This window comes from Camelina sativa, chromosome 16 (genome assembly GCF_000633955.1).
Source record: "Camelina sativa cultivar DH55 chromosome 16, Cs, whole genome shotgun sequence".
Taxonomy (NCBI): domain Eukaryota; kingdom Viridiplantae; phylum Streptophyta; class Magnoliopsida; order Brassicales; family Brassicaceae; genus Camelina; species Camelina sativa.
In genome coordinates this window covers 17,450,951-17,469,360 of record NC_025700.1, presented here as the reverse complement: position 1 = coordinate 17,469,360, position 18,410 = coordinate 17,450,951, and the positions used below count along the sequence as shown (strand labels likewise).

General features: G+C 34.1%; 1 protein-coding gene across 1 annotated transcript; it reads left to right on the top strand.

The window, feature by feature from the left end:
• LOC104750913 (myosin-binding protein 2-like) lies at positions 11,946-16,152 on the top strand. Its single transcript, XM_019238596.1, has 5 exons — positions 11,946-13,033; positions 13,123-13,299; positions 13,406-13,573; positions 14,336-15,435; positions 15,529-16,152. Exons 1-4 carry the CDS (start codon positions 12,064-12,066, stop codon positions 15,361-15,363), a joined length of 2,343 nt encoding a protein of 780 aa, XP_019094141.1. The 5' UTR covers positions 11,946-12,063; the 3' UTR covers positions 15,364-15,435; positions 15,529-16,152.

Below are 18,410 nucleotides of genomic sequence, written 5' to 3'. Positions count from 1 at the left end.
CTTTCCAGCGTTGGGATCATGTCTCTGACTTGGAGGAGAGTTTTTTGAAGCAGCGATCCAAGTTACATTGGCTACTGGTGGGTGATAAAAACAATAAATTTTTCTACAATGCAGTTAAGTCTCGCCAAGCCCTCAATGCGATTCGTGAGATACTCTGTCTTGATGGTTCAGTGGCTAAAACTCAGTCAGAGATTAAAACAGAGGCGGTGCGTTTCTTTAAGGAGTTCCTCACACACTCGCCAACAGATTTTGTGGGTATGAGTGTTGCTCAGTTGGAGGAATTGATACCATTTCGTTGCTCCACTGCAGACAGTAAGGGTTTATTAAAGGTGGTTTCTGAGGAGGAGATTCATCAAACTCTGTTTAAGATGCCAGGAGGTAAAGCACCTGGTCCGGATAGCTACACAACTGAATTCTTTAAGCAAGTCTTGTCAATATTGGGTAAGGATTTTGTCACTGCAGTTCAATCTTTTTTCCTTAAAGGTTTCCTTCCTAAAGGTGTAAATTCGACTATCCTGGCTCTTATACCTAAGAAGACTGATTCAACGGAGATGAAGGACTACCGTCCCATTTCATGCTGTAATGTGCTTTACAAGGTGGTTTTGAAGATCGTTGCTAACCGTCTGAAGGCTCTTTTGCCCTCATTCATCGCTCCAAACCAGCCCGCTTTTATCAAGGATAGGCTTATGATGGAAAATCTGTTACTTGCTTCGGAATTGGTTAAAGACTACCATAAAGAATCCATTTCCCCTCGTTGTATGATGAAGATTGATATCTCCAAGGCATTTGACTCAGTGCAATGGCCGTTCTTAATCAATATTCTCAAGGCCATTAACGTTCCTGCTGATTTTATCCATTGGATTGCGCTTTGTACTAGCTCGACATCTTTCTCTGTGAAAGTTAACGGGGAACTAGCTGGCTATTTTCAAAGCACAAGAGGGTTTGTGGCAAGGTTGTTCTCTGTCTCCGTATCTCTTTGTCATTTGCATGAATGTGCTATCTCTTATGCTTGACAAGGCTGCAACTGCTCGTCAAATTGGGTATCACCCTCGCTGCAAAACTATGGGTCTCACCCACCTCTATTTTGCAGACGATATCCTGATTTTTTCAGCTCGCGTTCTGTTGAAGAAACTCTTGCAGTTTTTGATAACTTTGCCGTTGCTTCTGGTCTCCATATTAGCCTTGAGAAATCAACCCTCTTCATGGCCGGGTCTTCTCAGCAACATCAGCACGACATTCTTCAGCATTTTCCGTTTACGGTAGGCTCTCTCCCTGTCTGGTACTTGGGACTCCCACTGCTCACTCGTTCTATGACGCATGCTGACTATTTGCCTCTCATTGAGCGCATTCGCCAACGTATCACCTCTTAGACGGGTCGCTCCTTGTCCTTTGCGGGCAGGTTTCAGCTGCTCAAGTTAGTGTTTTCCAGTCTAACAAACTTTTGGCTCTCTGCATTTTGCTTGCCAAAGAAGTATCTTCAGGAGATAGACAGCCTTTTCTCAAGCTTTCTTGTGGTCAAGTCCGGACCTCAATTCAAAAAAGGCAAAGATCTCTTGGCTTGATATGTGTAAACCAAAGCATGAGGGTGGTCTGGGGCTTCGTCGGTTGCGAGATACCAACGTAGTCTGCATTTTGAAACTAATTTGGCGCCTTGTATTTCCTGGAAACTCCCTTTGGGTCAGCTGAGTCAAGTTTAACTTGATACGAACTGGTTCCCTCTGGTGAGTTAATGAGAAAAGTGTTGGAGGTTCTTGGATGTGGCGTAAGATTTTAAAATATCGTGATCTTGCTGCCAGCTTACATCAAAAAGAGGTGAACACAGGGTACAACACATCGTTTTGGTTTGATGTTTGGACCCCTTTTGGCCAGCTATTTGCACATCTCGAGTTTCGGGGTAGCATTGATATGGGGATTCCGCAGCGGAGTACTGTGGCAGAGGCTTTTACACACCGGAGACGTCGACACCGTGTTGACATACTAAACCAAATCGAAGATACTCTTGACTCTATTCGTCCTTCAGTGCAGTACCAAGGTTCTGATTGCTCCCTCTGGAAGCAGAAAAATGGCTCTTTTAAGAGTAAATTTCTGTCACATGATACTTGGTGTTTGACACGACAACCAAACCCTCCATGTGACTGGTATGCAGGAGTTTCGTTTCATCACTCAATGCCTAAGTACTCCTTCATTGCTTGGCTTGCTTTCCACAATAGACTCTCTTCTGGCGACAAACTAGTTAAATGGAATGCTTCCGCAAATGGAGCTTATGTCCTCTGTCAGGGACATGGGGAAACAAGGGACCACCTCTTCTTCTCCTGCGCTTATTCCTCGACTGTCTGGTCTGCTCTGGCTCAAGGGCTATTAGGTGTCCGGTTCACACAGAATTGGGCAACTTTGGCCCCTCTGCTTCAGGACTCTTCAACACCTCGGCTTCACCTGTTTGTTCTTTGATATGCTTTTCAGTCTGCTATTCATAGCCTCTAGCGGAAACGTAACACTCTACGGCATGGAGAAGCTCCAACTACAGTTTCCAATCTCCTAAGCTTCATCTCCAAGAATGTCCGTAATCGATTGTTTACACTGACAACCACCTCCGGATATGAGAGTGGTCTTCAGTATTGGTTTCACACACATCCAAATTAATATTTTTAGTCTCAGTTCTATATTCAAAGAATTCTTTTAAGTTGTAAACTTTTTTGGACCACAGTTTCTTTTTAGTAAATATAATTAAAAAAAAAAAAAAAAAAAAAAAAAAAAAAACAAATATGTTAATNTGATATCAAATGTGAACCATTTAGCTAACGAACAGAATAATATTATTATAATATTTCATCACAATGTTGAAATGTCCTGTCAGTATTTTTAATAAAATTGACACGGTCTAAATTTAAAATGAATTCGGTTTTGATGTGAATTATATTTTTATAAAGTGGCACATAATGTTAGACCGGTCCATATGAACTCTTGTTTTTTTTCCCAATCAAAATTTCTTTATTATATATTTATATTTGCTAATTTGGAATATCTTCTCCACACTCCAAACACGTTACAAATGTAATTGTTTATGAATTATGTCTATTTTTAAATGGATGATTACAAAACTAGACTCCTAACTCGAGTTAATTGCAAAATTAACTATCTCTTTTCTTTTTTCAACATTTGTCATTTTCTCTCAAATAAATTTTTATTTGTTCATTGTATTCACAAAAATGCCATTATTTTTAATTTATTTAATTTTTTTGCGAAAAAATTTATTACATTCATATCCTCATCTTCTTCTTTTATTTACGGTTGTGCCACCACCATCAATTTTCCAACAACCATGAACAACCAAATTTGAAGCTCTTAATGCTTCAATAACCTGATTTCATGATTTTCCTTGATTTTTTTACGAAACTAGACTTCATTTGTTAGTCTACCCGTCATAATATCATCTAAAGTTTACTATGTAGTCAATTTTGCAATTAAAAATTTATCGAGTTTCGAGCCCGTAGACTGAAATTTCAGTCTCCTTAATTTCATTTGAAAACAAAAAAATATGGTGCATGCATTATAATCTTTCTGTTGGATACTTCGTTTGCAGTCTACTAAGGTTTATTTTTTCAATTGACCAAATTCTTGACTTTCTAGATATGATTGTCAGACGAAGTCTTCTTATGATAATAAAATAAGAGACTTCTATAGTGGCTATTTTTGGGGTTCACCATAATATAAAAGCATTGACCGTAATATTAATATATTAATGATATAAAATTAATTAGTTGACTCCAAAAGAAGTCTACTAGTTAAAAAATTAAAATGTTGGTCAACCCCAAAAATGACCACCACAGACTGCAAACGAAGTCAACATTCGTGGAGACTTCGTATGTAGTCTAATTGGCGAAAGTCAAACTTGGTCAGTTGCAAAACTAACCACAACGAAGTTTACTTTTTCTAGTTGACGGATAGATGAAGTCAACTTGTTAGCTAGAAGTCTACTACAAAGTCAATGGTTTGGTCAATTGCAAAAATAACCATAGTAGACTGTAATCGAAGTTAACTTGTTGAAACTTTCTAAGAAGTCTACTCTGTTATATGTTTTTCATTGCAAAACTGACCAAAAATTTAACAAAGGAAGACAATAAAAGAAGTCAACTATCCTAGTAGACTTCATACGGTGTCTGATTTATTAAATTGTAATTGCAAAAATAGACCACACCAAATAGACTTCAAAGGAAGTCTCTTCATAGAGGCTAGTTTATGTCTAAAATGTTGACATCAACATGAAGTCGTCATAATTTGAAAACCAATTTATTGCAAATTGGTGAATAATTTTTGAGATTTTTTTGTCGTATTCTTTGATATATGTTATGTACTTGTTTCTATATGTTTTTGACATGATTATATATTATACAAATGGAGAAATCAAGTTTTTGGTTTTCTTAAGCAGTTAGGTCATTAACTTAGACTTATTTTTGAAGTCAACGTTTTGGAGTTCTGTGTGAAGTATGTATAACTGAAAAAGTCAACGCGTTGGAGTTCTTATCTATTTTTCAACTCTACAAGAAGCGATTATTGGTTGGTTTGTTTGGTTTTGTTTGTATTTGGAAGAGAAAAAGAAAAAAACTTTTTATCACATTTTGTGGGAAGAAGGTGAAGATAGGGTAAGGCATTGTTGACTGACGTAAACAATAATAGTCAATATACTTTCATTAAATACGTTTAGCAAGTGGCTAAGCACTACTATTACATAACATTAAGTACAAGGAACTAAAAACTAAAAAATGTAATTAAGTACAAGGAAATTAACAGACTGAAGAATAAAAACTAAAAACTGTAATTAAGATGTCTCTGCTCTGACCCCCAAAACATGTTTCTTCTATGTACTCTCTGGCTATTATCAAAGGGAAATTGTCACATCTGCAATTGAGACAATCCGAAAGATGGAGATTTAAGTTTAACACGAAAAGAAATGGGAAAATCAATCATTATTGATAAGAAGATGAGATAAGTGGAAGAGAAGAGAGGAATAGATTGATGACAAGAATATGAGCAAGACGAAATTAGAGATAATTATAGTTGTTATCGTGGTTTTTAAGTTGAGTAAAATTATAATAATTATAATAATCCCGGTTTTAGAAAACCAATTCCGGTTTATTTGAAACAGTACCAGAAAAATATAAATAAACCAACTTCTCTGGCAGACTTCTTTACCAGCTAATGTCAAATCAATTAAATCAATTTAAACCTTGTAATTATTATGCCGACGACTTCTCTGGCAGACTTCTGCACGGGAAACTAAACCGTCTGCAAATCAATCAAATCAATTTAATATTTGTAATGATTATGCTGAAGACTTATCAATAAGACTTCTTCCTCGGAAACTAAACCATACTTTACACTGCAACTCAATCAAATCAATTTAATATTTTTAATGATTATGCTGAAGACTTATCAGGATGACTTATCAGGAAGACTTCTTCCTGGGAAACTAAACCATTTTTATCACCTATCCTAACGACTCTGCACACAAAATCAGCTTCTTCTCCATCTCTTCTTCATTCTTCTCCATTGCCACTCCATCGCTTCCACCTCGACCTCCACCACCTACTGTTCAATCTTCTCTTTCGCCTGTAAAATTAAAGACAAGAACAAGCTTTGGTAAAAAATCTGACTTTAAGCAATTAAATCAGAAAAATCCAAATAAAAGTTAAAATCAAACTAAAAAAAAGAAAGAACTAAACTTTTTCCAACAGATTACCCAATAACTATTCTCATATCCAAATAAGAAAACTCATATAGAACCCAAATTCAACCAACATAAAACTAAAAACCTAGATGAGGTAGGTAGATATGAAAACAAAACCTTTGGGATTAGATTTAAATATGAATGAAGGCCAAAGATGGAGGGGGATTCATAGAGTTAGATTTGCAGAACTTCTTCAATGAAAAAAAAAAGGGAAAAAGATGATAGATTGGAGTTGAGACACATCTGTTTTTATATCTACTTTTTTTTTTTGGAGAGCCAAGATATATTTGAGAGAGAGGCAAATAAAATAAAAGAGAATCTAAGGTTTTCATATTTATCTTTGTAAGCCACAAAATATTTTGTGGGTATATGTGGCTGAATTTTCTAGAGCAACAATATTGAAAATTTTGAGAGAGAAATTTTGGAGAGAGATATCACATAAAAATTAAGGTCAACTTATAGAGAGAAGTATATATATGGTTAAATTATCCGGTTAGGTTAAAATCAAGGAATCGGTACGCATTCGGTTAGGTTGATGGCATAACAAAGTCAACCACCAATAGTCTACCGAGAAGTCTACTTAAGCAAATCCTAAATCAAATAATTTTAACCTAATCAACCTTTCCTTGTTTAATTTGACTCGTTTATATGTAAGTTTATTTTATTTCAATGCAGGAAGTCTATATGGTTATTATTTGATCAATAGGTTTATCAAATTATTTTTTATAATTTTTTAAGTAAAATTTGAACTATAATTAAGGAGTAGACGTCTTTTTATGTTTTTTGTTGACGTAAAATTGTAATCCACCTTAAAAAATCTGGTGCAAACTTCTTTAGACTATATCTGTCATTTTGGCCTCTGTTTTTTGTTTGGTCGTAAGGGAGTCAACTGTAATCTCAATACCCTTAGTAGTTATATTTATCAAATATCGAATACCCTTAGTGGTTATGTTTATCAAATATTGAATATGGGGTCTATTTTTACATTCAACGTCAAATAAAAGTATATAAAATGCAATTGTCCCATTTTTAAATTAGATACCCGTAGTATTACCCAATTTTTTTTTATCAAACATGTTAAAAGTAGACGTGTTTTTTTCCTTGTCTGATTATTCCCTTCGGTAAAAAAACTTGAAACCACTATTTCTTACATTCGATAAACAAAAATGTGGTAATCTTTCATTTTGGTCTAAAGCTGTAACAATTAAAGGTATTGTCTTCTCTTTTGGTGATCCTTACGGGGCCTAGTTATATAACTTGGTCAAAAAAATGAAAGAAGTAAAGTGGTGTTTAATAAAAGGAAACTAAAGGAAAATTTGTTACCCACTTTTGAGTAACGATTTCAATTCATTGTAGTATTAGTACAACAGCATAGTATGCATTATTTTATTTATTTTGTTACTTTTAGTTTCTATCAATCAGTATTACTTTATATCAAGAGTACGAATTAGACACATGTTTTCAACAATGAACAACTAAATATGTTCAACGAGATGTTATATTATTAGTTCATGTATGAATTAATAAAAACTTCATTCATACGGTCATACCATACGCCATATCTAGACAAATATGTGACTAATTAAAAAAAATAGAGTAACCAAACCAAACCGTTCACGAGTTACTATTATTATTAGATTAGATTATATTAATTCGTTGAGCGTTTGAGAGAATAATTTGTATGTAAATTTTGGTGTGTGGAAAGTGTGGGCCCTTTTATGCGCATGTGGGTCACAGGTTTGGGCCCATTCTCCAAAGTTAAAGACGGAGTGGCGGGTCATATAAACCACGTGGCAATGTTTTATTTAATTTTCCTACTTAAAAACTGTCTTTTTTCCATTTTTTTGCTGAAGAAATATTAAAAACTTAAAATAAAATTCAGTATGATTGCGTCACGAGCAATGTTTAATAATAAAATCAGTATATTAACAAAAAAGAAATGAAGAAAAAAAAAATCAGTAGCTTTCTGCTGCCACTAATCCCACCCCGCCTCTTAGTTTAATATTGATATATTCTCATTTTTGTTAGTATTGGAAAAAACAAATTATGGCTTGAAGAAGAGTTTAAATTAGATGTCAACCGTATTTAATATAATGATCTCTATAATCAATGTGTTTGTTAGTATATAGTTCATCTTATGTACAATATCCTTTTTGTATAACCTAATGCTTTGAATTTTACATGAAAAACGTTCATGTATCATTTTTATAATGAATACAAATATATATAATTAGTGGTAGATCGATGAAATTCAGGTTTGCTTATCAAATTGAAGTTGCAGGATTATGGCATGTTACTAACAAACTATAATGAAGGGAAAATCATAATATTATCTTATACTAAGTTAAATCCGCGCTACGCCGCGGGATTACTTTTATATTTTTTCTTTTATAAAATATTTTTATTTCATATTTTACTATATTTTTAAAATCATAATTTAATATAAGTTATTTGATATCAAATAGTCTAACTAATAAAGTTTTAAAAAATATCAATGCAAATTATTATCTACTTGATTATTTTTGAGTTTTTATTATTTTCATTATTATATTTTTTTATTAATTTAATTAAACAATAGACAAACAATTTATTTTTACTAAACAAACGAAAATACCAAACTGAAAATATAATTTGAAAAAAAAATATATTATAAAATCGGATAGTTTTTCTAACTCAGAAGTTTTTCACTCTCTTAGATCTTAGAGTGAAAGAGAGATTTTTTCTTCTTTTTCCGATTAACTTTGACGAGTTACAACTTACAACTTATAAGTTAGACGAGCAACAAAAATTCCATGGCTATGGTGTGCCACACACGCTAACATTTAACTCAAGCAACGTTGTTGTGTAATTAACTGAGCGAGCTTCGTTGTTAAAGCCCACAGTCAAAATTCTGGCTCATTTAAAGGTTTTGCTTACGGTCATTCATTTACAGAGTTATGATGTAATAGTGTAATATATACAAACTCACTCAAAAACAGAGATTTGCTCAGATTCTCATTTCCAAAACAGGATAAGCGATATATTCTCCAAAAAAGATTCGAAATTGTTGAATAATTCACTTGTCTAATCTCATATTCTTTACAATTGTTCATTAAAAAGTAGTAGTAGCTCAGGCCAATTAGCTTTTGGATTTGATGATACTGAATTAGCTTTTAAGTTTGATTGAATTATCGTGAAGAACTGTCAAAACTTCTAATTACGAATATTTGTGGAGAAGTACAAATTGTTTGCGTGTGAATGAAGATGTCCATATTTATTTAGAATCCAAGTTATTGCTTCTTAGTGAACCTCGCGACATAAAAGGGTTTATTCAAGATCGATTGCATGTAAACACGATGCAAAAAACCCCACGAGTACACTCTCCCCTTTCAAAAGCTCTGCATACTCTTCATCCGCTTCTTCCCACTTAACATATTTGCCACAATGGTTATTCATACTAATGACTTGCGCCAACACTTCAGCTCCATTCAAATCAATAAATTACAACACCGAATTGCACATAAAAACAATGTGCAAGAGTCATCAAAAGAAGAGCTTAAATAACCAACAACAAGAGTGGTATTTCTTTGATCTTCATACGCAGCAAACGCAAAACCCTGATTTACCATTCCTCTTGTCTCGAGTAAGATTGACATCAACAACTTCATGATATCTACAATTTGTACAAACAAAAAGGCATAAGAAACACCCATTTAGAGATACTGAAACTTCAGAAACGCAAACTACACTTACTGTGTGAGAAGACAGCGTGGAGATCACTCTCGTAGGGATCATAGGGTAAGCCTTTGCCGTAGCCATAGGCAAATTTTCTGAAGTTAGAGTGCCACGAAGCTTCTTCATCCCTAAATATGATTCCTTAATATTTATGCTTTGTATTAGCTTCAACCTACATGCTCGATCAAGTTCTTCAAGGTGGGTTTAGGTTCGAGTTTAGAGTCCCTAAGCCAATAATGTCTAATCATCGTCCATTCCTCCAACTGGATTCACTATATATTTCCAAAACCATCNTCATACTAATGACTTGCGCCAACACTTCAGCTCCATTCAAATCAATAAATTACAACACCGAATTGCACATAAAAACAATGTGCAAGAGTCATCAAAAGAAGAGCTTAAATAACCAACAACAAGAGTGGTATTTCTTTGATCTTCATACGCAGCAAACGCAAAACCCTGATTTACCATTCCTCTTGTCTCGAGTAAGATTGACATCAACAACTTCATGATATCTACAATTTGTACAAACAAAAAGGCATAAGAAACACCCATTTAGAGATACTGAAACTTCAGAAACGCAAACTACACTTACTGTGTGAGAAGACAGCGTGGAGATCACTCTCGTAGGGATCATAGGGTAAGCCTTTGCCGTAGCCATAGGCAAATTTTCTGAAGTTAGAGTGCCACGAAGCTTCTTCATCCCTAAATATGATTCCTTAATATTTATGCTTTGTATTAGCTTCAACCTACATGCTCGATCAAGTTCTTCAAGGTGGGTTTAGGTTCGAGTTTAGAGTCTCTAAGCCAATAATGTCTAATCATCGTCCATTCCTCCAACTGGATTCACTATATATTTCCAAAACCATCCATAACCTTAAACGCTTGAAATCGGGGATCCATATCACGATACAACTCGAGATGAGACATCGCTGGAAGAAGTTGAAAGCTTTCGATTTCTAACTTTTGTCGACATCTCTTTACAACTAACAAAGGAAAAGTGGCTAGGTTTTCTCAATAGAGAGAAAGTGACATAGAATAGAAAATGATTATTACTGGTTAAAAATGTTGATGTGTATTATTTGTTATAATTCTATTGACATTTGATTTTAAATGATGTATCAACATTAGCTTGAATTTTAAAGCTGATGTGTCATGTTCTGGTGAAAAACATACAAGTTTTATTGTGTTGATTTGATGACTTTAGTTGCACTTAACTTCGTCTCCAACAGTTTTAAATCTAATATCTTGTACAATTTGCATGAACAATCTAAAATAATCTTTAAGACCTAATAATAATAAAAAATAGAATATCTATTAAGATCGTCATAATCAGTACTCTTCCACCATTAGTAAAAAAAATACATATTCATTACTTTATTTTTAAAAATAAATGAGAATAACCAATAGAAATGCTTTACAGTTTTAAATTGAATTAAAAATTGTATAGTGATATCTTGGCCAAATATGTAATTAATAACATTGGTCATAGTATACTTATTATTTTTGTTTTAGTATATAATATGATAGAATTTTTTAAAATATCTCACATAAGTAACTTGTCTTCATCATTAAGATGTATCATAGTTCCAAACTTTTTTTAAGAGATATATAGATTGTGGTTTAAAATCTATCTACCTTGATACGATAGTTCTCGGATAGAAATAGACCGTCAGTCCGTTTTTTATACTCTAACTTGTTAATGAATATCTACCATTGTGACAAAAAAGTAACGTTTATTCATTATTTAATTATATAATAGAAATAATTTTATGCATAACATAACGATCAGTAAACTTAGATTGACAAAAATAAATTATTTTCAAAAAAAAATAAATGAAAAGGATAATAATTTTTTTTTAAAAAAACTCTATATGCATATACGCATACACAAAACTTGATCATTCAAATTTAACATGTACATACACATGGTCCATAGTGTATTTTTTTTTTTCATAGAAACATATATTTTCATTTGATTTAGAACATACACCATACAATTAACTGTTATAATTTTAGATTATGGTCATAACTTAACTTTTTTTTTCTTGGCAGCCATTGTAGTTTATATATGTGTTGTCATGTCTCCATGATATAAATTGTACATATTTAGTCATTTTCAGAAGTTATTTTGCCAGATAGAAAAAGACATTTATAAATTATAAGTTCTCCAAACTGGGTAATACATACAATACAATCACAAAAATGGTTATTTTAGATATCTATCCTTATAATAAACATGATATTTTTTTTGACATTAATCCTTTACTTATCCTTAATATTTTTTTCCCTCGACTCTTAACATTTGTATTGAAAAAAAATATTAAAGAATTAAAAAAAAAAAAAAATCAAAAAATTGTTGTTGGTTGTTGTTATTAGTTGTTAAAAAAACAAAATTTTCAACTAAAAATAAAATAATAATAAATAAATAAAAAGTCTCGTGGTCGGTCTGATTTCTCCGGCTAAACTTACTTAAAGCTGACAAGTCTTTCTCTCCTTCCTAACTTCGTCTCCCCCACACAACAACAACAACACACACCTTTCTCTCCCATTCTCATTCTCTCTCTCTCTCTGTAAATAAAAATATCAGATTTTACAAATTAAAAGCTTTCTTTCATTCATCCATGGCGGCTAATAGATTCGCGACTCTGATCCACCGGAAAACAAACAGAATCACTTTAATCCTCGTCTACGCTTTTCTCGAATGGTCACTCATCTTCTTCATTCTTCTAAACTCTCTCTTCTCTTATTTCATCCTCAGATTCGCTGATTACTTCGGTCTTAAACGTCCTTGTCTCTTCTGCTCTAGACTCGATCGTTTCTTCCATCCTTCCCGTAAATCTCCTTCCCCTAGAGATCTCCTCTGCGACGATCACGCTCTCGAGATTTCAAATTCACAACAACAACGGTTTCGTGGTCGTGGTGGTCACACTCATTCCAAACCTGTTCAAGAAGTTGAAGGATCTCGCAATGATTTTTTTTTGGTTGGTGGTAAGATAAGTTCGTCACTATGTGCTCCGATCGAGTCTGATTTGGGGATTGTTGATTATCCGATCGGAGATGAAGGCCAGGTTTACAATGGTCTTAAGTTCCCTCGATCGGTCTTCGTAGTCGAACAAGAAGATGAAGATGATAAAAATACAGGATCCGTGACTTTGAATCATTCTGTAGAACGAAGAGTACTGGAAGAAGAAACAGAGGAGAAGAAGAAAGAAGAAGAATACGATGATGATGATATCGGTGAGGAGTTCTCGTGCTACGTATCAAGCTTCGACTGTAACAAAGAGGTTATTACAGTAGAAGAGAAGGAAGAAGGAAACAAAGTGGATCTGGCTGTAGAGGTTGAGACTGCAGATTCTGCACCTAAGCAAAACCTTGAGTTCTATATCGACGAAGAAGACTGTCATTTGATTCCTGTTGAATTCTACAAACCTAGCGATGAAGTTCGTGAGATTTCCGATATCAACGGAGATTTTATTCTTGATTTCGGCGCTGAGCCTGATTTCACGGCGGAGGAAGTGGAGAAGAAGGAAGAGGTAATCATCACCGCAGCTAATGAATCCAAAGCGGAGGATGCGGTGACGACGAATCTAGGTAACATTCTTTGCGTAGCTTTAAACTGAAGTTTCTAACAATCTTGCCGTGTTTTTACGGTTTGATGAGCTTGGTGAGAATATTTTCAGGTGCTTCAACTGATGATTTGCTCCAAATGCTTAACGACGACGACGACGACGACGAAGAAGAAACAGAAACAGACGCGGAGGTATCTATAGGTACAGAGATTCCTGATCACGAGCAACTCGGAGATGTTACATCACAACAACAACTCAATCCTAACGACGACGTTGACAATGATCATGGTAACTAATTTATACATACACTAACTTACTTGTTGCCTACCAAAAAGCATTTTACGTTTTTGCGTATGTTGTATTGTTCTGTTTTTGATTTGAGCGTTTCTTTTAGATGAAACAGAGGAGGAGGATACATTAGAGTTCAGAACAATAACAAACATCAATGAGGAACGGTTTCGAGAAACTCCTGCTTCCTTGGAAAGATCGCATAGTCTACATAATGCTATGTTTCACTTAGAGCGAAGAACAGAATCTGTTGATGGAATTGAATGTTCTGAAGGAGGAGTAGTACTCACCGTGGACAAGTTGAAGTTAGAGTTACAAGAAGAGAGAAAAGCACTTACTGCTTTATACGAGGAGCTGGAGGAAGAGAGGAACGCGTCTGCAATTGCTGCCAATGAAACAATGGCGATGATCAACAGGTTGCATGAGGAGAAATCGGCTATGCAGATGGAAGCGTTGCAGTATCAGAGAATGATGGAGGAACAAGCTGAGTTCGATCAAGAAGCGTTGCAGCTGTTGAATGAGCTTATGGTGAATAGAGAGAAAGAGAACGCTGAGCTGGAGAAGGAGCTGGAAGTGTATAGAAAGAGATTGGAGGAGTTTGAAGCTAAAGAGAAAATGGGGATGTTGAGGAGGAGAATGAGAGATTCTTCTGTTGATTCGTATAGAAACAATGGTGATTCAGATGAGAACAACAACAACGGTGAGGTACATCATGATCACAAGAACGTTGAAGGGGTTTCAGATTGGAAATACAGTGATAGTGAGATGGAGAATACACCGGTTGATGTTGTGCTTCGTCTTGATGAGTGTTTAGATGATTATGAAGGAGAGAGGCTTTCGATTCTTGGGAGATTGAAGTTTCTTGAAGAGAAACTCACTGATCTTAATAACGAAGAGGATGGGGACGAGGAAGTTAAAACGTTTGAGAATGGGAATGGGCATTTTCATGGTAAGGAAACAAACGGGAAACACAGAGTCATCAAGTCAAAGAGACTACTTCCTCTGTTTGNTGTTGATGGAATTGAATGTTCTGAAGGAGGAGTAGTACTCACCGTGGACAAGTTGAAGTTAGAGTTACAAGAAGAGAGAAAAGCACTTACTGCTTTATACGAGGAGCTGGAGGAAGAGAGGAACGCGTCTGCAATTGCTGCCAATGAAACAATGGCGATGATCAACAGGTTGCATGAGGAGAAATCGGCTATGCAGATGGAAGCGTTGCAGTATCAGAGAATGATGGAGGAACAAGCTGAGTTCGATCAAGAAGCGTTGCAGCTGTTGAATGAGCTTATGGTGAATAGAGAGAAAGAGAACGCTGAGCTGGAGAAGGAGCTGGAAGTGTATAGAAAGAGATTGGAGGAGTTTGAAGCTAAAGAGAAAATGGGGATGTTGAGGAGGAGAATGAGAGATTCTTCTGTTGATTCGTATAGAAACAATGGGGATTCAGATGAGAACAACAACAACGGTGAGGTACATCATGATCACAAGAACGTTGAAGGGGTTTCAGATTGGAAATACAGTGATAGTGAGATGGAGAATACACCGGTTGATGTTGTGCTTCGTCTTGATGAGTGTTTAGATGATTATGAAGGAGAGAGGCTTTCGATTCTTGGGAGATTGAAGTTTCTTGAAGAGAAACTCACTGATCTTAATAACGAAGAGGATGGGGACGAGGAAGTTAAAACGTTTGAGAATGGGAATGGGCATTTTCATGGTAAGGAAACAAACGGGAAACACAGAGTCATCAAGTCAAAGAGACTACTTCCTCTGTTTGATGCTGTCGATGGAGAGCTGCAGGAGAACGGGGTAGGTTATGGAAACCATCATGAAAACGGGATCGATGAATCGGAGAATGGCGAGAATGTGACGATAGAAGAAGAAGTGGATGAGCTTTACGAGAGACTAGAAGCACTAGAGGCAGATAGAGAGTTCTTGAGACATTGTGTTGGTTCGTTGAAAAAAGGAGACAAAGGTGTACATCTCTTACATGAGATTCTGCAACATCTACGTGATCTGAGAAACATCGATCTGAATCGTGCTAAAGAAAACGGAGACATGAGTTTTTGAGTTTGAGTTTGAGTTTTCGGTTTGAAGTTCACTCTTTGCATGGTGACATAATGAACAAAAACAATCATACAGGTATATAACCTATTTCTGTTGACTAAAGAATATGTTTATTTTCATGTCCCCGATCACACTTGAAAAGATTCAAATTTGTTTGGTTGTAATAAGGTGGGAAAGTGACAGTGTTGCTTGGGATGGAAGAAACAACAAAGGTCTAGATGAAGAAGACAACGCCATAAAAAAGTCTCAGATAAAGTATTTTAAGTATACTCTGAGGAAAAGTGTCAGATCAGAATGTTCGTCTCTCTTCGTGTTTTTTTAATTAAATTTTTTGGTATTTTTAAAAATATACATTGAAGTGTCAGCGTAAATTTCACTTTTTAAATTTGGGGAGCGGTCTTTATGAGTGGTGGGGGTGGGTAATAGAAAAAGGTAGAATGATTAGAGTATGTGTGTGTAGTGTAGTGTAGTTGAGTAGTAAGGTCAGAGATATTGGTATAAAAAATGCCAAATGCAAAGCTGTCAGTTTCTTTGGATGTTTGTGGCAGAGCTGGAATGATTTCAGCAAAGATGCCAACTCCAATGTGTACATATGTTTCTCTCTATTTTTTTGGACTTTTCACAACATTTAGAAATTTTCGGGGGGAGAGTTTAGAATTATTGCGTTTAGGTGGGGTAAGGAACCTCTTCATTTGTAATATTGTCTTCTTCTTTGGTTGAATGTAACTTGGACCTTGGTAACTACTATTACGCTTTGCAATCACTCGTGGAGAAAGGCGAGTTCTTTGTCTTCTTTTGTTACTCTAAAAATTTGGTCGTATGTTAAGTATGCTTTTGTGTCTCATATAGAAATGTTCACCAGAGAAGAGATTGTCATGGGTTCACCTGAAGGTTCTACTTTCAAGTTATGTTGAGATTGGAACTGATTTGGTTAAAAGCAACGAATATATTGGTTGGTACTTCGTACAAAACCAACAAACTTCATATAAATTTTAAGACGTTGGCTTTAAACAAAAAACAAGTACGAAGTTTTAATAAGAACTAGGTTTTGAACACATGTTACGTTGTGTTTAAAAATCAAATCTGATCAAAAAAATTATGAATTTAACTCGACGTCAAGGTGAGGCGGATCAAACTGGTAATCTCACATTTCCTAAACAATTTATTTGACCACCGAAAACAACAAAACAATTTTATTATCATGAATTTATCTCGTTTTCATTTTTGATTGATAGCTACCACCTATATTTTCATGTTTTTTATTCAATGTTTTTTTTATTCTTCATATTTTTTTTTGTTGTTTTCATTGTCAAATTTTATGGTAATTGTCATCGTTTATTTTATCGTCCGGTTCTTTATTATACTCTTTTAATTCTTCTTCCTCGTCAACTTATTCACATTTTTTCACTGAAAAACTTTTTTTTAGACTACCACACAACTTGTTAACCCATCAAACTCTAAGCCCAAAATGATTTTTTTCTCATAAAATTTATGCAATTCATGAAGACCAGCATAGTCAACACATGCACCCAATTATTGATAATTTCATCCATATTATTCGGTTTTAGATCCACACATATTGAAACTTCTCAAACTAAAATCTTTACTTGTAGAAAAAGTAATATGAACACATGTATAGTTAAAACAATATTTGTGTTTTTTGTCGATCTTTCTTCTTTAAACGCAAATAACATCAAATCAAAGTCTTGCGACGTCAATCCTTATTTCTTAGACTTAAAAATAAATTCTTAAACTTTAGATGTAATTTAAACATTTGTTACATTTTTTTAGAGTTTAAATAGTTAAAATATTTTAAACTTTTTATGGAGGTATTTATAAAAATATTTTTAAACCTTTATAAAAGTTGAGAACTTTCAATATTTACAATATTTAAACTTTTAAAAATATTATAATATTTTTTTGAAACTTTTTAAAGTTTTAATTTTATCAAATAAAAAACTGAATCAAACCGAATAAAACTTTTAAACTTGGACGCTTGATAAATCAAGTTTTCCTGCTTATTCTTTGTTGGAAACATATTAATCTTATTTATACTGGTTCTGAACCATTGTCTAAAAACTTTCTAGCCGATGTGGGACGTTTTACATAGTTTTTTTATTTCGGTAATTTAAAATTTTGGAACTTTAGAAAATGTTAATGAATAACATGTCAAATTCTGATTGGTTGTTTAAAATAATTCTAAATATAGAGAATTATGAAAATTTAGAAAATGTTAATGAGTGACATAGTAAATCCCGATAGGTTGTTTAAAATCCTATGTGTACGCCTTAAAAAGCTATAAGTTCCTCCTTTTATTTAGTATAGATTGATATCCTTCATATATCAATTCAATATATGATTGTTTATTTATATATTCACTTTCATCAAAAAAGAAATTTAAAAACTGAATCAGAATCCTAAACGTTCTAAAACTTTATGTATCAATATACTACTACTGTATATATATATGGTTTTACATGACAACTAGCTAGCTAACCCAAATCATGTGACAGTTAAGAGATTCACAAAGGTTTGCTCATATTATGACCAAAAAGTTAGTTGCTTTTAAGTTTTGATAAATATGTTATGACCTGAAGCCGGAGCCTTTATAGTGGGTGAAGAAGAAAGTACTGTAAATACTATATACTATATACTATATGGTTGTACTAAAACTTTTAAAAATAATGGAGATCGAAAATTGCGCCTTTCGGCGATCCTCATAAAGTTCCATACGCTCATGTGCACTTAATTATGCGCCCAACCTTCCTAGATATACGTTTATCTATTTAAATCTCTACTTTTACTGGTACATGCCTACGATTCTATGTCCACATATAATGTATATGTTCCATACTTCCATTACATGATTGGTCAAATATATAGTTGCATACCTAAATGCATGATGTAACGAACTCGAGCTATACAATGATTTTTGATAATGTGAAAAAGTGTATTTCTGTATGTTTCATTATCAAAGAAAACTAAAAAGCGTAAATAAGTCCATATGTTTCATCATTATGAAATAAGAAAAAAAAAAAAAAAAAAAAAAA